General features: G+C 30.7%; 1 protein-coding gene across 11 annotated transcripts in view; it reads left to right on the forward strand.

Moving 5' to 3' along the window:
• The window catches only part of LOC140672216 (probable multidrug resistance-associated protein lethal(2)03659), a 68,705-nt gene that overhangs the window by 26,046 nt on the left and 26,169 nt on the right, over window positions 1-16,490 (forward strand). For 4 of the 11 annotated variants that reach the window (XR_012047862.1, XM_072904141.1, XM_072904146.1 and 1 more), the window contains exons 2-6: window positions 5,401-5,528; window positions 6,915-7,166; window positions 12,395-12,650; window positions 12,807-12,981; window positions 13,438-13,594. Coding sequence is in view for 10 of the 11 variants with exons in the window: in XM_072904141.1 (XP_072760242.1) it covers window positions 5,401-5,528; window positions 6,915-7,166; window positions 12,395-12,650; window positions 12,807-12,981; window positions 13,438-13,594 (968 nt within the window). In the remaining variant the exon portion in view is untranslated. Of the gene's footprint in view, window positions 1-691; window positions 929-1,690; window positions 1,886-3,581; window positions 3,668-5,400; window positions 5,529-6,914; window positions 7,167-12,394; window positions 12,651-12,806; window positions 12,982-13,437; window positions 13,595-16,490 lie in introns of those variants that run through there. The other 7 variants (XM_072904151.1, XM_072904148.1, XM_072904144.1 and 4 more) reach the window with 6 other exon arrangements.

A 16,490-nucleotide genomic window follows, 5' to 3' on the forward strand; every position in this document is an offset into this window, starting at 1 on the left:
CAGGAATTATATAAGTATTCGCCCAAAATATCGCAGACAAACCATAATTATAGCTTTCCTGAAATGTTCTCTTCTTTTGCATATTACAAAAGCTCTATGAATGTTCTGACATGCAATAATACCTACCGTTCTCTGCCATTGTGGCTATTAATTACATTCGCCAAATGTTATTTTCTCAAAAAAAGATAAGATAAAACGAGAAATGTTCTTACTTATATAATTCCCGTTTATTACGTTGTATAGCCCGTACTGCAAAACTATTATACCCATACTGTAAAACACAATATTCAGTGTAGGACACATACATACAATTAGTAATTAATATATATTAATATAATAATAAAATAAAATTTAACAATATATTAATAATGTTCATTTATATATATATATATATATATATATATATATATATATATATATATTGTCATTCAGTTCTAACAAAAATGTAGTAGATATATTGTTATTAATAATTAAAAATTTACTTTAAACTAGATTATTTTATAAGTTTTATTTGATAAGAATATATATGTGTATATATATATATATATATATATATATATATATATACACATACATTTTCTTATCAAATAAAACTTATAAAATAATGTAGTTTAAAGTAAATTTTTAATTATTAATAACAATATATCTACTATATTTTTGTTAGAACTGAATGACAGTGCAAATAAATAAATAAAATCTAAATATTATCTTCTTATATATCGTGCAAGTGAATAAAGATTAAATATATTATAAATAAAAATATTGAGTTTTAAAATGACTACATATATGAAGTGCATAACAGATGAAAATGTCAACTCGTATCTTCCAAAAACGTGATAAAGAGAAACATGCTATCAGTAAATTTATAATCGTTTAAATACCAGACTAATCGAGAAATACGCAGCATCTTGCGTTTTGAATATATAAGGTAGGTCAAACAAAAACTGATTTTAAGAGATTACAGACATATCTTGCAACATTAGAGAGAAGAAATAAACATACATGATTAAAATACATAAAATAAATAATTTTATTTTTATTAAAAGGCTATTTAAATATGCTACAATTAAATTTTCAACCAAAACTTCTTTTCTTTAGGAAGATAGAGAGAATAAATGTAATAAATAAGTGATGTAAGTAAATGTAAATTTTAGAGAAGTATTTTTCTAAATATCTATTTTTAAGTATCTTTACTGTATCTTTCTAAATTTAATAAAATAATTTTTTAAAAAGTCGATTTAATTTTTAAATTTTAAGTTATCGATAGTGTAAAATATAATTTTCATAATTCATAAATTTTAATTATGTAATTGTTCAAAAAAGTTTAAAGTAATAGTTACTTTTCTAGTGTCTGATTACGTTATTTTTTCATATTTTAAAAATATTTTTTTCTATCCTCTCTTTTTCTGCTCCCCCTCTCCACACTCAGAGAAATGACTAAAATCATCTAAAGTATATTTAAAAAATTATTTTATAACAAAAAGTCATTTCTTAAATTATGTAATTTGATCTAGTAATTTTTGAGATATCTATTATAATATTTTATTTAATCTTTTGTATATAAGAAGATCATTTTATTAAAAAAATGCTATCTACATACGATATATATCTTTTGCACGAATAAGAATTTTTTTGAATATATAATTAAAAATACTTAATAATACGTAAATAATTTGTTATAACTTTTTTAAGAATATCTTTTCTTTTGAACTTAATTACCCTATATATTGCTCGATCAACTTTACCTGTGATAAGAATATGTAAAAGAACGATATGCAACATAAAATGCATGATAACGTCATTAACAGACTCGAACGTGTTCGCAGATAGACCATAAGAACTTGGAAATAATCATATCAGTCAACTACTCGACCTAGCCAATTCAGTGAGTTTAAAATAAATGAACACACACACACACACACACACACACACACACACACACACACACACACACACATATATATATATATATATATACATGGTATGTCCCAAAAATTCCTAGACTGAATTTTTAAATTCAATACTAGTGACGTGACTTGCCTGTACTTTTGGCAGCATGTTGAGGGAACTTATGGCGCACTGTGTGTAAAGTTTCACAAAAGCTACGTTCAAATTCAAGCAGTGTTTAAACATTTCGCATGAACGGTGTTTGTGATGGTGTGTTACTCATTGTAAAATGGATATTAATATGGAGCAACGTATTACAATTAAATTTGATTTTAAAGCCGGTTTGAATGCGACGGAAACGTCCGCCAGACTATTTTCTTTTTCCGAAGATAAAGTTGCAGTTGAAAAAAAAACCGATTTAACACGATTGAGGACATCCAAAAAGCAGTAACCGAGAAGCTGAAAATTCTGCAAGAAAACTTTATCCGTGCTATACAAAACTTGAAAATACGAACCGACTAATCCATAGCAATAAATGAAGACTATTTTGAATAACCAATATGCTAAATAAAGTATTTTTCAATTTTTTGAGCATCCAGAGCTTCTTGATTACTGATTACTTTCTCGATTACTATTTGCTGAAACTTTACATGGATAGCGCGATAAGTTCCCTCAATATACTCCTAAAGTACAGTCAAATCGCGCTACTAATATTGAATTTAAAAATTCAGTCGGGGAACTTTTGGCGCGTACCGTGTATAAGTATGTATGTATATATATATATATATATATATATATATATATATATATATATATATGTACATATATACTGGAGGAATTAAAATGGGACACCCTGTATATATATACAGGGTGTCCCATTTTAATTCCTCCAGTGAAATATCTCGAAAAATATGGAAAATTCGAAAAATATGTTTAAGACAAAAGTTGTATGGTTTCTAGGGGGACATAAGATGGTGCCGTTAGTTTGACCTTGAAGAGTGACATGAAGGTCACGTGAAGGTCATTTTGAATTTTTTAAATGGAACATTTTATATATTTTTGCATGTTCTTGTAGCTTATCGCGAGAGCTTTCCAAAACACTATGATAAAATGTTTTTTCATTAAACACTTTTCGAGTTATAAGGCTTCAAAGTTGCAATATTTTGACATAAAATACAAGATATCTCGTAAAATATTCATTTTTCGATTATCTTACCCTAATACTTTTATGCACAGAATTACGAGCTAAATCAATTGGCGTAATTAAAACACATAATTATGTTAAAGTAAAAATGTGTAACTGCTAGTTGCAAATTTAGATTTTTTCTTAAAGATAACTATGTGTTTTCTTTACACCAATTGATTCTCATTATTCTGTGCATAAAAGTATTAGGGTAAGATAATCGAGAAATGAATATTTTACGAGATATCTTGTATTTTATGTCAAAATATTGCAACTTTGAAGCCTTATAACTCGAAAAGTGTTTAATGAAAAAACATTTTATCATAATGTTTTGAAAAGTTCTCGAAGTCAGCTACAAGAATATGTAACAAAAAATATGGGGTGCCATTTAAAAAAATTGAGGTGACCTTCACGTGACCTTCAAATGATTTTTCAAGGTCAGACCAATGGTACCATCTTATGGCCCCCTCGAAACCATACAACTTTTGCCTGAAACATTTTTCTCTCCCAGGCTTGGTTTTCGAGATATTCGACTGGAGGAATTAAAATGGGATATACAGGGTGTCTAATAGCTCGCGCAACACCCTTTAAGGGAAGGTAGAGAGTGTTATTCTGAACAGAAAAATCCTGTATCAATTTACGATTTGCGTAATAATTATTAAACTATTAATTAAAAACGCTTAGCGAACGATATTATATATATATATATATATATATAAAGTGTCCGGTAATAATTGCCCCACCTCTCTAGGACTAATAGAGCAGGTCAAACTGAATATAAAAGTCCTCTACTATTTTGCGATTTGCGCAATAATTATTAAAATATTAATTAAAAACGCTCAGCGTATGAGCGCGCGCTGTATATAGCACTCAGCATATGCTGAGCGTTTTTAATTAATATTTTAATAATTATTGCACAAAAAAATTTTTTTTCAACTCCAGTGCACAACGAAGACAGAATGATGCTTGTGTCGACTTATGTTGCTTGCTGAAAAGCTCCAGATATATATTTATGTAAAATTAATGAAGACAAAAAATGAACACTATATTTATAAAACAGACATATTTATTATAATATTGAGGTTATGTTGTCACACTTAAGCCCAGTTCCACAATTTACTTTAACCAGAGTTTAACTAATAAAACCTGGTTTAACGCAGTTAAACCCTGTTTTTTGGGGGTTTAAACCGCATTAACCTGATTTAACGAGTTAAACTTCGGTTAAAGTAAGTTGTAAAACTAGAGAAGTGGACCTTAAAAATTGGAATGATCAGGCCTATACATACAGGAAATAACGCTAATACCGCGTGATGCCACGACACTCTCTGATTGATTATTTCATCTCCCACTTTCAAGTGCCCCCATTTTTCTAACGTTGCCGGAAATCACAATACTAGCTTCACCTCCGTGATCAAATCGCTAGCAGAGAGAACTCAATTCACTCGGCGTCGTTGGAGCCGTCTCCGCAGTGTTGTGCGGCACGGTACAGCGCGGCGTTGCGTTCATGAATTTTATTTTTTTTAACCTTGTTGCACCACTCTGATCTATTTGGCAAAAATATATGTAAAAATAGATAATTCAAAAATGTTTTTTGTAAAAATAGAGTAGGTGGCACTCAAAAATATCCCTCTAAAAAAAATTTTTTTAAATTCAAAAATTTTTTTAAATTCAAAAATTTTTTTACCAATTTTTTTTTATCAGAAAAACTTTTTAATTTTTTTAAACAATTGTTTCATTGATCTCCACAACATATATTTTTTTTTATGAAAATTGGTTTAGTCGGTTTCAAGAAAAATTACTTTTTTTATTTTTTCCCCCCTCTATAACTCACACAAAAATGCTATTTTAAGGTAAACGTTTGACATAATTTTATATTACATTGGTGTCAACTTATGATACTAATTTGGATCTAATATGTGCGGCAGATTTGTCTACCTTATCTGGACATACCCTTTAACATTAGTTATTTCTCAGCAAAAAAATTTATTTTTAAATATGTTGAAATTAACGTTTTTTGTACATTTAATTTTATTTTAATAGTTCAAATATATAAACAACAAAATTATTTTAATTAACTTCAAGTAAATTCTTAAGAATTCTAAAGAATTTGCAGTTGAAGAAAACACCCTGATCTAATGAAAAAAAAAAAAAAAAAAAAAAAAAATATTTTATATATTTTCAATAAATATAGATTTTGTTTATTATATTGTTTTAAACTTAAATATTAATTATATAAATATGATATATATATATATATATATATATATATATATATATATATACTTATAATTAACAAAATGGATTTATAAGTAACTTATATTACATTTAAGGCAAAAAATAATTTAGAAGATAAAAGTTTTTCATGTGCCACTAACATATATACAATGATTAACAATCAAAGAGAATATCCAAGAAATCCACGGCAAAACGCAAATCTAGTCTCTCTCCTTACTTTTTGGTAAGTATCATAGATTATGTTTATGAAAATAATTATATCAATATACATATATGTAATGTATATTTAATATTGTTCACGTGTGCGCATGCGTGCGTGTGTGAATGCGCATGCGTATACGAATACGAGTATATACAAACGTATCATAATAATCGCTTTAAAATGATGTATATTATACAGAATTTTTGCACTAAATCGAGTAATTTTTTCTTAAAAATATAATTGTATTTTAGTTACTCAATTTTTCAACAAAACAATTATGCTCAAATAATGATCCGCTGATCATGACACGCGTACATCTTGTTTAAAGAATAAATAATAAATGCTGTTATATAAATTATTTAACGGAAGAAAGCTATTCATTTTATTTACATTTGAAAACTATACAAGACTTTTGTAATAAGCGATTGTAAGATTAAGGATATAATAATTTATATATTTTAATAATTAGTTTTTTAATTCATTTTTATCAGTTTAATTTCTGATACAATCGCAACATAAAAAATTCAGACATTGAATTGATTAGTTAGAAATCGAATAGATAAATGTTTGACTCAATGAGAATCGTTTGTTTATTGACTAATTAAGATGTAGAGTTTCATTTTCCATATAAATAAAATTTTATAAATTAAATAATTTAAATTTAATTATGTTCAGGTGTTTTTGTCGCATAAATATATAAGGTGTCCCTTACTAATAATCGTATCTTATACACATACACGCGCGCGCGTGCGCGCACGCAAAGAGAAAACGAGGGAAGGAAAGGAAAAGGAAGGGAAAGAGAGGGGGAGAGAGAGAGAGAGAGAGAGAGAAAGAGAGAGAGAGAGAGAGATTATTTCAACAATTCGCACGATTTTAAAAGCATTTACGATAATTTGAAAAAATTAAGTTATACATAAAAATTTATATATTTTATACAAATTACAACGTTTAAATAATAAATAGAAATGTAAAACTTTTTTTCTTCTTTTATAAAAGATTTCAAGATTATTTTTATAACTATTGTTTTAATAAAATCATATCTTTTTTTATATAATATCAACAATTATTGAATAAATTCAACAATTATTGAATAAAGAGATAGATACAACTTATGTAAGTTGTACATATATGTATTGATTGTATATTGAATCCCAATTAATAATGTTCAATATTCTTTAAAAAGATTAATTAGAATTGTGTACAACTTTGAATTTAAATAGTTTAATAATTGCTATAGATAATAATTTATTGAAAAAGGAATAAAACTTTATGAAGAAGAAAGCATACAATTTAAATATTTACATAAATTGCATCTCTATCAACTCTTTCCATTTGAGAACTATATACAACATAGTATCAATAATATATCATTTTGAATACTTTGGAAAACTGACAATTAATATATAGGTGGACTCGAAAAATTTTTCAAACTGGATACAAAAAAGATTTAGAAGAAACTGATCTTTATGCCACCCTTACGCAAGACAGAACTAACCATTTAGGCAAGGTTATAGGCAAAGCTTGGGAAAAAGAAATAGAATTGGGTGCAAAAAAAGAAAGTGGCTCTAAGTCACAATTACTCAGAACATTATTGCGCTGTTTTAGAAAACCATTTCTAATAATTGGATTAGCGGAAGCAATTATGGAATTATTTTCTAGGTATATATATTTTTAGATATTTCTTAGTAAATAAAAAAATAAATTATCATGCAATCTAATATTATTATCCAAAAAAACGGAATTTTGATTGTATTGATTTTTTATTATATCTATTTTTCCTTGAAAATAAAAAACACGATAAAGAGTATATCAGATTACTTAAATATTACATAGTAATAATTACACACAAGTACATATACACAGAAGTAAGATAAATTCGAAGCGACGGTCAGTTTTTTCCTAACACTCTCAAAAAAACCTTTAAGATTAAAACCATAAAACTAATTTGAATATAAACTAATTTTTTTTCTTTGGTTAACAAAATAAATTAGACTTTGGATAATAAAATTGTTAAAAAATATAATCATCTGAATGAATAATTCCTTAGAATATTTTGTTAATCATCTTTCTCATATGGCCATCATCTCCGGAATTATCCTAGTATTTACAATATGAAATTTCCCATTATTAATAATACACAAATAGAAAGATTACATATCTTTCTTACATAAAAAAATAAGTTGAAAATGTAATAAACAAAAATTAATTTTTTATGTTGGATTTTATTTTCGAGAAAATCGGAATTTAAGAAAATTTAAAAAATCGAAAATTAATAATATATCCTGATAATCATCATCATCATCATTAACCAGCCATTGACGTCCACTGCTGAACATAGGCCTCCCTCATGGCTTGCCACCGTTGTCTGTCCTGTCCCGCCTGGATCCAGTTGTTTGCAACTCTTTTTAAGTCATCAGTCCAGCGTGTAGGCGGTTTTCCTCTATTACGCTTATCAGCGCGCAGCCTCCACTCCAATAACTTTTTTGTCTATCTATTGTCTTTCAGTCTGGTCACATGTCCGACCCAGTTCCATTTCGATATGGTTATTCGCTCAACAACATCTGTCACTCCGGTTCTACGCCTTAGGTCTTGATTAATAATATGGTTTCTCAAACTCAGTCCAAGCAATGACCTCTCCATTTTGCGTTGTACAACTTTAAGTTTCCTCGCTGATGTTATCGTTAAGGTCAGAGTTTCCGCACCATACGTGAGCATCGGCAGGATGCATTGATTGAACACTTTTCTTTTCTGACAGATAAGGAGGTCACTTTTAAACACGTGTTTCAACTTTTCGTAAGCTGCCCATCCGAGGTTGATTCTTTTGTGCAGTTCACGTTTGATTGTCTCTGGATATTCGAATTTCGTGGCCCAGGTACACGTATTTGTCGACCAATTCAATTTCGGTGTTTTCGATGTTTATACACTCACTCATAACAAGATTCGTCATGATCTTGGTTTTAAAAAAGTTCATTTTTAGGCCAACCCTGGAGCATGCATCTTCTAATTTATGAAGCATTTGTTTTGTCTCTCCCAGATCATTAGTTATTAGGACAATATCATCCGCGAAGCGGAAGTGACTGAGTTTTTAACCATCTATGGTCATTCCTCTTGTATCTCAATCGAGTTGTTTGAAGGCGTGTTCTAAGACGGTTATAAAATATTTTAGGAGACATAGTATCCTCCTGTCTTATACCTCTTCCGATTTCAATGCGATTGCTGACTTCATGTAGTTTAACTGCCATGGTAGCGTTTTTGTATATGTTGTAGATCAGTTTTGAGTATCTATAGTCTACTCGGCACTCTTGCAGGGCGTCTATTATAGCTTTCAGTTCGATCATATCAAAAGCTTTGTAAAAGTCCACAAACAGGAGAACTAGTGGTCTGTTATACTCGACGATTTTCTCTATAAGAATCTTAACACTTTGCAGATGATCATTTGTTCCAAAGCCAGGTCGAAATCCCACTTGTTCTTTTGGCTGGTAAAATTCAAATTTGTTTTCCAGTCTTAATGTATGATTCGAGTGAACAGTTTGTATAGGTGGCTAAGGAGAGCTATGGGACAATAGTTTTCTAGGTTTGTTTTGTCTCCCTCTTTATGGAGTAGTATAGTGGTTGCTTCTTGCCACTTGTCCGGGATATTATTCGTCTGCAAGCAGAGATTAAAGAGCGTTCGTATTTTCTTTAACAAGAAAAAGCCTCCTACTTTTATTGCTTCCACAACCACCTCGTCTTCACCGGGTGCTTTATTGTTTTTCATTCTTGATAGTGCCCCTTTAATTTCCTCATTAGTAATGTCTGGCTGTTCTTCAGATCCTTGATTTACGACACCTTTATCTTGTGTAAGTGTGTTAGGACTTAACCGTTCTGGGTTGTGGCTTGCATATAATTCGTGATAAAACTCTTCCACAATGCTCAGGATTTCATCTCGGTTCGTGATGTTACCCTGTTTGTTTTTTAGTTTGATTATTTCAGATTTGCCTTCTGTGAGACAATTTCGCAGTATTTTCATACTTCCATTCTTTTCTATAGTTTCTTGGGTTTTCCTACTGCGGTAGTTTCTGATGCCCCGTCTGATTGCTTTAGATATTTCCTTGTTTTTTGCTCTTAGCTCCGTGTTAGTGGTATTTTTATTTCCTCTCATTTCATTGCGTCTCAGGATCAGATTTTTCGTGGTCTGGCTGATTTTCTCTTCTCTTCTGCTATTGAGGCAGAATATGTTTTGGCTTTCCTTTAGCGTCTCGATTATTGCACAGTTTAGGCTGTTAATGTCTGTGTCTGAGTGATCCCTGTCCTGCAATGTGTTAGTAACGTGAGTCTCGAATCCCTGGGCATCGCTCAGTGCTGCCCGTGTTCTCTTGCGTGTTTTCTTTATCAGTTTGTATCTTTCTCTATCAAGCTCTATTTGAATCTTGCATCGTACCATTCTATGGTCACTGCCTGTCCTACAGTTGTTTAGTACTGTTACGTCTTTTACAATTTGTACCTTGTTTGTGATTATGAAGTCGATCTCATTCCGAGTTTTACCATCAGGGCTCTCCCATATCCATCTTCTGTGTGGCTTTTTGTAAAAGAAACTGTTCATTTGGTACAAGTTGTGTTGTAGTAAGAAGCCCAGCATGGTTTCCCCTTGAGCATTTCTTCCTTCGGATCCGAAGTTACCCAAGCATGTCTCGGATTTGTCCGCTCTCAGACCTACTTTAGCATTAAAATCTCCACAGGTTATGGTGAAGTGTGTTTTTGTATCATTTAAGGCTGTGGCTATATCTTCGTAAAAAGTGTCTACTTCTTCGTCTGTGTGGGATGTCGTCGGTGCGTAAACCTGTATAATACTATGTTTCGTGTTTAGTTTCAGGACTAGGTAAGCTACCCTGGTGGAGATTTTCTTAACGACTAGAATTTGATTTCTGAGGCGTTTATTAATAAGAAAGCCAATTTCTTCTTCCGATTTGTCGTCTTCTCCGACGTAGTAAAAAGAGTGACCGGATTTTAGTGTTATTAAATTTTCGCCTCACCTTCTGACTTCGCTAAGTGCGATAACGTCCCATTTGATCTTTTGTGTTTCCATTTCCAGTTCAGCTATATTTTCTTCAGACAAAAGCGTTCTTGCGTTGTACGTGACAACGCCCAATTTCTTAGTGTTGGTTCTCTTTTTTGATTTCGTTTTGATGATGGATTGTAATAGCGATTTTTTGCCTCCCTCAGAATCCTCGAGGCAGACCCTTTTAGGGGTGTGGGAGTTGCCATTGAATGATCTACCCACCTGGAGTACACTTCCGCTTGTTTGAAAATTCGCCATGATAGGGGGTTTCGGCAATACTTCGCCACGTTGGCCAGACGGGTTGGCAAAATCCTGATAATACCTTTTGCATATTTAAATTTAACTTACTAATTTTTAATTCTTAATTTTTCAATTATTATTAGTTTGTTACACATGAACTAATAAATATTTATAGTATAATAAAATTAATTATGGTTTTAAAAGTAAAAATTGTCCACAAATAACGCGAATATAAAATTCAAGTTAAAGTACTATTGCAGTAAATCTTGATCATTTCATCTCTAAAATTATTAAGAAATAACTTTGTAAGTTTCCGTCGTTTTTCATTCTTTAAAATTCTTTTATTAATGTAAAAAAATTTTTAATAATATAAAAGAAAAATACAATCATTTTAATCAAAATATCTGTCGTTTGGATCTATCATCTTTTGTTATTCTTCAGTCAGCATACAAATATGTTTCAACGCGACGAAAAAATTTTTCATTTTTAAATATGACAAAGTCGTCGATTTAGTTTCGAACTTTATTTCGAATATATGCATTGAAAAATCTATGCTGCATTGGTCAAAATAAATGATAATCAAACGACACAATGTCTGTAGAGCACGTTGAGTAGAAAAAGACTTGTCATTCCAAATCATAAAATGTTTGATTTCATAAATAGCACAAGGCCTCGTTTTATCGTGGAATGACTTTGTGTCGTTTTGGGCACACGCCAGCCGTTTCTCTCAAAGTGATTGATCCAAATAATTTAATTGGTGCACGTAGCATTCCAATGTGATTATTTGATCTGGTAGGAGTTCGTGATAAACTATTACATGTTTATCCCATCAGCTAAAGAGGAGTATCTTCTTACCAAACATGAACATGCAATATTTTATTATGAGCTCTTTCTATCAAATAATCACAGCGAAACACTATTCCAATTAAATCACTTTAAAAGAAAACAGTCAGCTTGTGCTTCAAAACGAAAACAAAAGTTATTTTGCTTCAGGCAAAAGTGTTGTTCATAAGATCAAACAAACGCTATTAAACTAACGATTTGGGACAGGAAATCTTTCTCCTCATTACATACTCTCTTCAAACATTGAGCCGCCCAATTTTAGTCAATAGATACGACGTTATATTGGTTCATGACAACGCTGGACCATATATCTCAACAATAGTCATGAAACTGAACTAGTTACAATATGAAACTCTACTTCATATTCATTAAATTTCTCACTATTAACTGACAATGAGTATCATTTCTTTAAATATCTAAATTACTTAAAATATTCAGAAATAAAGTAGCAATCAAATCTGCATTTACAGACTTAATTACCTGTAAAAATTCAAATTGGAAAAATTGCATTGTATTTGCTGATGTTTATTTTAATTATTGAAAATTTCAAATAAATTTACACACTGTAATTTAAAGTTTCATTTAAAAATCAACTTTTTTATGTGTAACAAGCTAATAATATTATAATGGTTAATATGTTAAATTCTAATTTTCTATATGATTTAGCATTAACTTCAGAAAAACTGATTAATTGCATATTAATCACTAACATCTTGCACAGAATAATATTTTTTTCATTAGCTTTAATCGTTTAACTACGTTATAGAATATATCAACCGTTGTTACTTGCTGCTTTATTGCGCTATTTTGCGAGCGATAGAAGAGAATGGAGTAACGAAGTATATTACAACGCAGTCGGTATAATTCTACTATCTATACTGGATACTTTAATTACACATTATACTGTACATTATACCATGCATATAGGATTGAAAATCAAAATAGCATGTACTGCATTATTGTATCAGAAAATATTGAAACTCTCCAATTCTGTGTTAGATAATGAGACTTCTGTTGGACAGGTAAACTAACAATAAGTGCAGAAATAAATTTAAAAACAATATTATATATATTGATAAGATGAAGGTTGAGCGAAAATCTCAACATAAATAAAAATCTAAATGATTATTACGCAAATCTGATAAATTATAATTTTATTTTATACACTCCATTTTCAGATGGTAAATTTCCTGAGTAGTGATATTACCAGATTGGAAACATCTTTAATAGATCTACATTATATTTGGATCGCGCCTATTCAAATCATATTGATTACATATATTATATTTTCCGAGGTTGGATGGGCAGCAGTGATGGGAATGTTGGTATTTTTATTATTTATTCCTTTTCAAGGTAAGTTTTTTTCAGATTTATTTAAGTCAGAGATAAATTCGTAATAATATTAAGGTTTTTGATTCATCTTATTACACAAATTAGATTATACATTAACATCAGAGATGAACAAAATATAATTTTGTTTTTATACTATAACATATCTATCATTTTAAATGCTTCATATTTTCATATTTTCATAACATAATAGTAATAGAATTGTATTTGTGAATAATTTTATATGGATTTTTGTAACATTATTTCAGCATTCTTTAAAGATTTAAAGACTTGCTTTTAATTTAATAAATTAATCACCTTCACGCATGGCACATTTCTGTTAATATCTGGTTATAAAAAATATATAGTTTATTCGTATTTATTGAGAATAGTATTCTATTATTCTTTTGGTAACTTTTTCTTAAAAATTAACAAATATTGTCACAGTAGCGTTATTAAATAGAATATATACAATTTTAGGATTTTTAGCAAAAAAAATCGCACCTTTGACGCTTAAATCAGCAGAAAGATCAGATGAGAGACTCAGACTGATGAATCAAATAATCACTGGATTACAAGTAATTAAAATGTACGTTTGGGAAATTTCTTTCTATAAGCTCGTGGAAAAAGCAAGAAAGTAAGTACACGTTCAAATTTATTTAAACATTGATAACAATTCAATTAGTTTAAATAAGATGCTGGTTAATTAAACTGGAGAAAAAAATCATAAACTTAATGTGTATATACATAACATATTGTTACGTCCAGACTCGGAAAAAGGATGAGTCAGTGAGGAACGACTTACCCATGTCAAAACCATGTCGCGCCTATTATTCAAACGCTTCTGACGAACTGCAATACCTAATACCCGTCAATGACCTCGACGGTCATTTTACTGGGTTAGTAGAGCGTTCGTTCGGTGGTCTCTTTTTGGTAAAGGAATTTAATCCCTATTACGCGGGACGGGACCTTGTGCGATCTTGCGGGAGTCAGGAATAGTACGAGAAGAGGTTAATAAATTTTAATTAACAAATAAATGTTTAAATTTATACATTTATTTTTAAAGAAATGAAAAGAATATGCGAATATATAAAAGTTCAAAAATTATAACATTTATAAAAATAAAATTTAATATTAATTATTTAAAAGTGTATTCGGTATGTGTGAGAGTGTGCGTGTTCGCGGGGTTACATAAGTACGTAGGGACATCACTCAGTTAATCGGGAAACTAGGTTAAGAGAGGTTGATTTCTAACTGGAATTTATATAATATAAAATTATTAAAATTTTAAAGGGAAGGATTAGAAAGAAATTATATTTCTTGGAATTGGACTGTGAAGGGGAAAAAGGTCTTCTACAGAGCTTGTATGGGAATGGCGATGGGAAGAACTTTATCTGGGATATACCAGGGAATAATGTCGTCCAGAGGGCTCTCAATTAAAACCGCGTGCAGTTCTTCTATGTTCATGGGACCAGGACCCATATGCATCTTTAGGGAGAGGAAATAATATAGGGGAAAATTAGGTTATTAAATTGTAACGAGGCGCCCCCGTTACTACTGCCTCATAGTTCCCGACCGAACATCAGTCGAAAGTCTGCTGCCCAGTGATCACCGACGGGCGAATGCGAGGTGCACCCTTTTTTAAATCTGAGAATCTTCGCGGCCGTTATGACCAACAGATCTCGGCGAGCAAGAGACTAACTCCCGCTCGGATCCATCCGATCGTTACCGAAGAGTCCCGCCGACTGAACGCGGAAATTCCCGAGGTCATAGCGGCGTTCGAAATTTTTAACGAACCTTCCAGAACAATTATTTAATGATACAGAAGGTTTATTAGTTAGGCGACCAAACTGGCAGAATCAGGCTTTATTCATTTATTAAATATTAAACAAGCTTCTCATGGCAACGTTTCGACCTTTGGTTTAGGTCTTTATCAAATTTAAAAAGTAAAAATTGACAATTTGCTTAAGAATTTGATGTCATACAGTATTACAAACTTAGGTACTTATCTATTAAGAACCTGACTATTGCAGAGGATGATATGCTGATCTCACTTGACGTTACCTCATTGTTCACAAACATCTCGAGAGACTTAGTATTGAAATCAATTAAAAAACGGTAAAACGAAATTTCTAATAACACAACTTTTAATTTGTACCAATTGTTACACGCAATTGAGGTCGTCATGGAACCCACTAGCTTTAGTTTTAATGGTCAGTTTTATGAACAAATTTTCGGCAGCCTGAGGGGGTCACCGCTATCACATATTTTGGCTAATTTAGTAATGGACGACTAGAGTCACATTGCTTAAAGGAACTAGATTTTGACACCCGAGTTTTTCATAGATATGTCGACGGTATTTTTGCTATTGTTCCACGTAATAAGATCGATAATATACTATTAACGTTTAACAGTTACCATCGCTTATAGTTTACTCATGAAATAGAAGTCAATAATACCTTAAACTTTCTAAATACTACGGTTTTTAAGTGTAATGGGAAACTCTTGACCAACTGGTTTCAAAAACCTACATGTTCGGGCAGATACCTGAATTATTTTTCCAGCCACTCTTTAAAAGACAAAATTAAAACGATCAATAGCCTAGTAGACCACGCGATTTTATTATCTGATGAACGTTTTCACATAAAGAATATTCAGACTGTTAAACAGATTTTAAAAAATAACTGTTATCCGGTGCATATTGTTGACCGATTCGTACACAAAAAATAATGCGTCCTTAAACAACAAAGAAATGATGTGAATGTTGATAGTGGTTCTATTGCCTTCGACATCTCCTCCTGTATTTTATTACCCTTTGTGAAGAGTCTGAGCGAGGACATAGGTAAAACAGTCTTACGTGCAGGCTTAAAAGTTATCTACACAATACCAAAAACATTTAACGTATTAATTAAATGTGGTAAAGATAGACATAATATACTTGACAGGACGGAGATTGTTTACAAAATTGACTGCAGTAATTGTGACGCAACGTACATTGGACAGACTGAAAGACATTTAAACACACGCATAAGAGAGCATATAAATAACATAAGAAAGCATGTAAGTAATCATTCGGTCATTAGCAAGCATAGGACAGAATATATGCATGACTTCAATTGGTCAAAACCGACAATATTACATTGTGAAAAGCACACCAAAAAAAGAGAAATTGCAGAAATGTTTTTTATTAACATACATAAAAATACAATCAATTTAAAAATTGACACGGAATTTAATCCCAATTTGTAACAATATTCTCAAGTATTTTTAACAATCTTTGAGCTTTGCTTGTTTTGTTTGTCACTGGTTTTAAAGGTAATTTCAGTATGCTTTTTGACATGTGCTGGTGACGTTTAATAGACAACTATGTAATAATTAATGCCCATCTTCTTGAAAGGTATGCATTTGCGATCTTTCGTTCGGATTAAGATAATTGACAACAAATAACTCGATAAGTACCTAAGTTTGTAATACTGTATGACGTCAAATTCTTACACAAATTGTCAATTTTTACTTTTTAGACTTAATAAGGA

The sequence above is a fragment of the Anoplolepis gracilipes genome, chromosome 13 (genome assembly GCF_047496725.1).
Source record: "Anoplolepis gracilipes chromosome 13, ASM4749672v1, whole genome shotgun sequence".
Taxonomy (NCBI): Eukaryota; Metazoa; Arthropoda; class Insecta; order Hymenoptera; family Formicidae; genus Anoplolepis; species Anoplolepis gracilipes.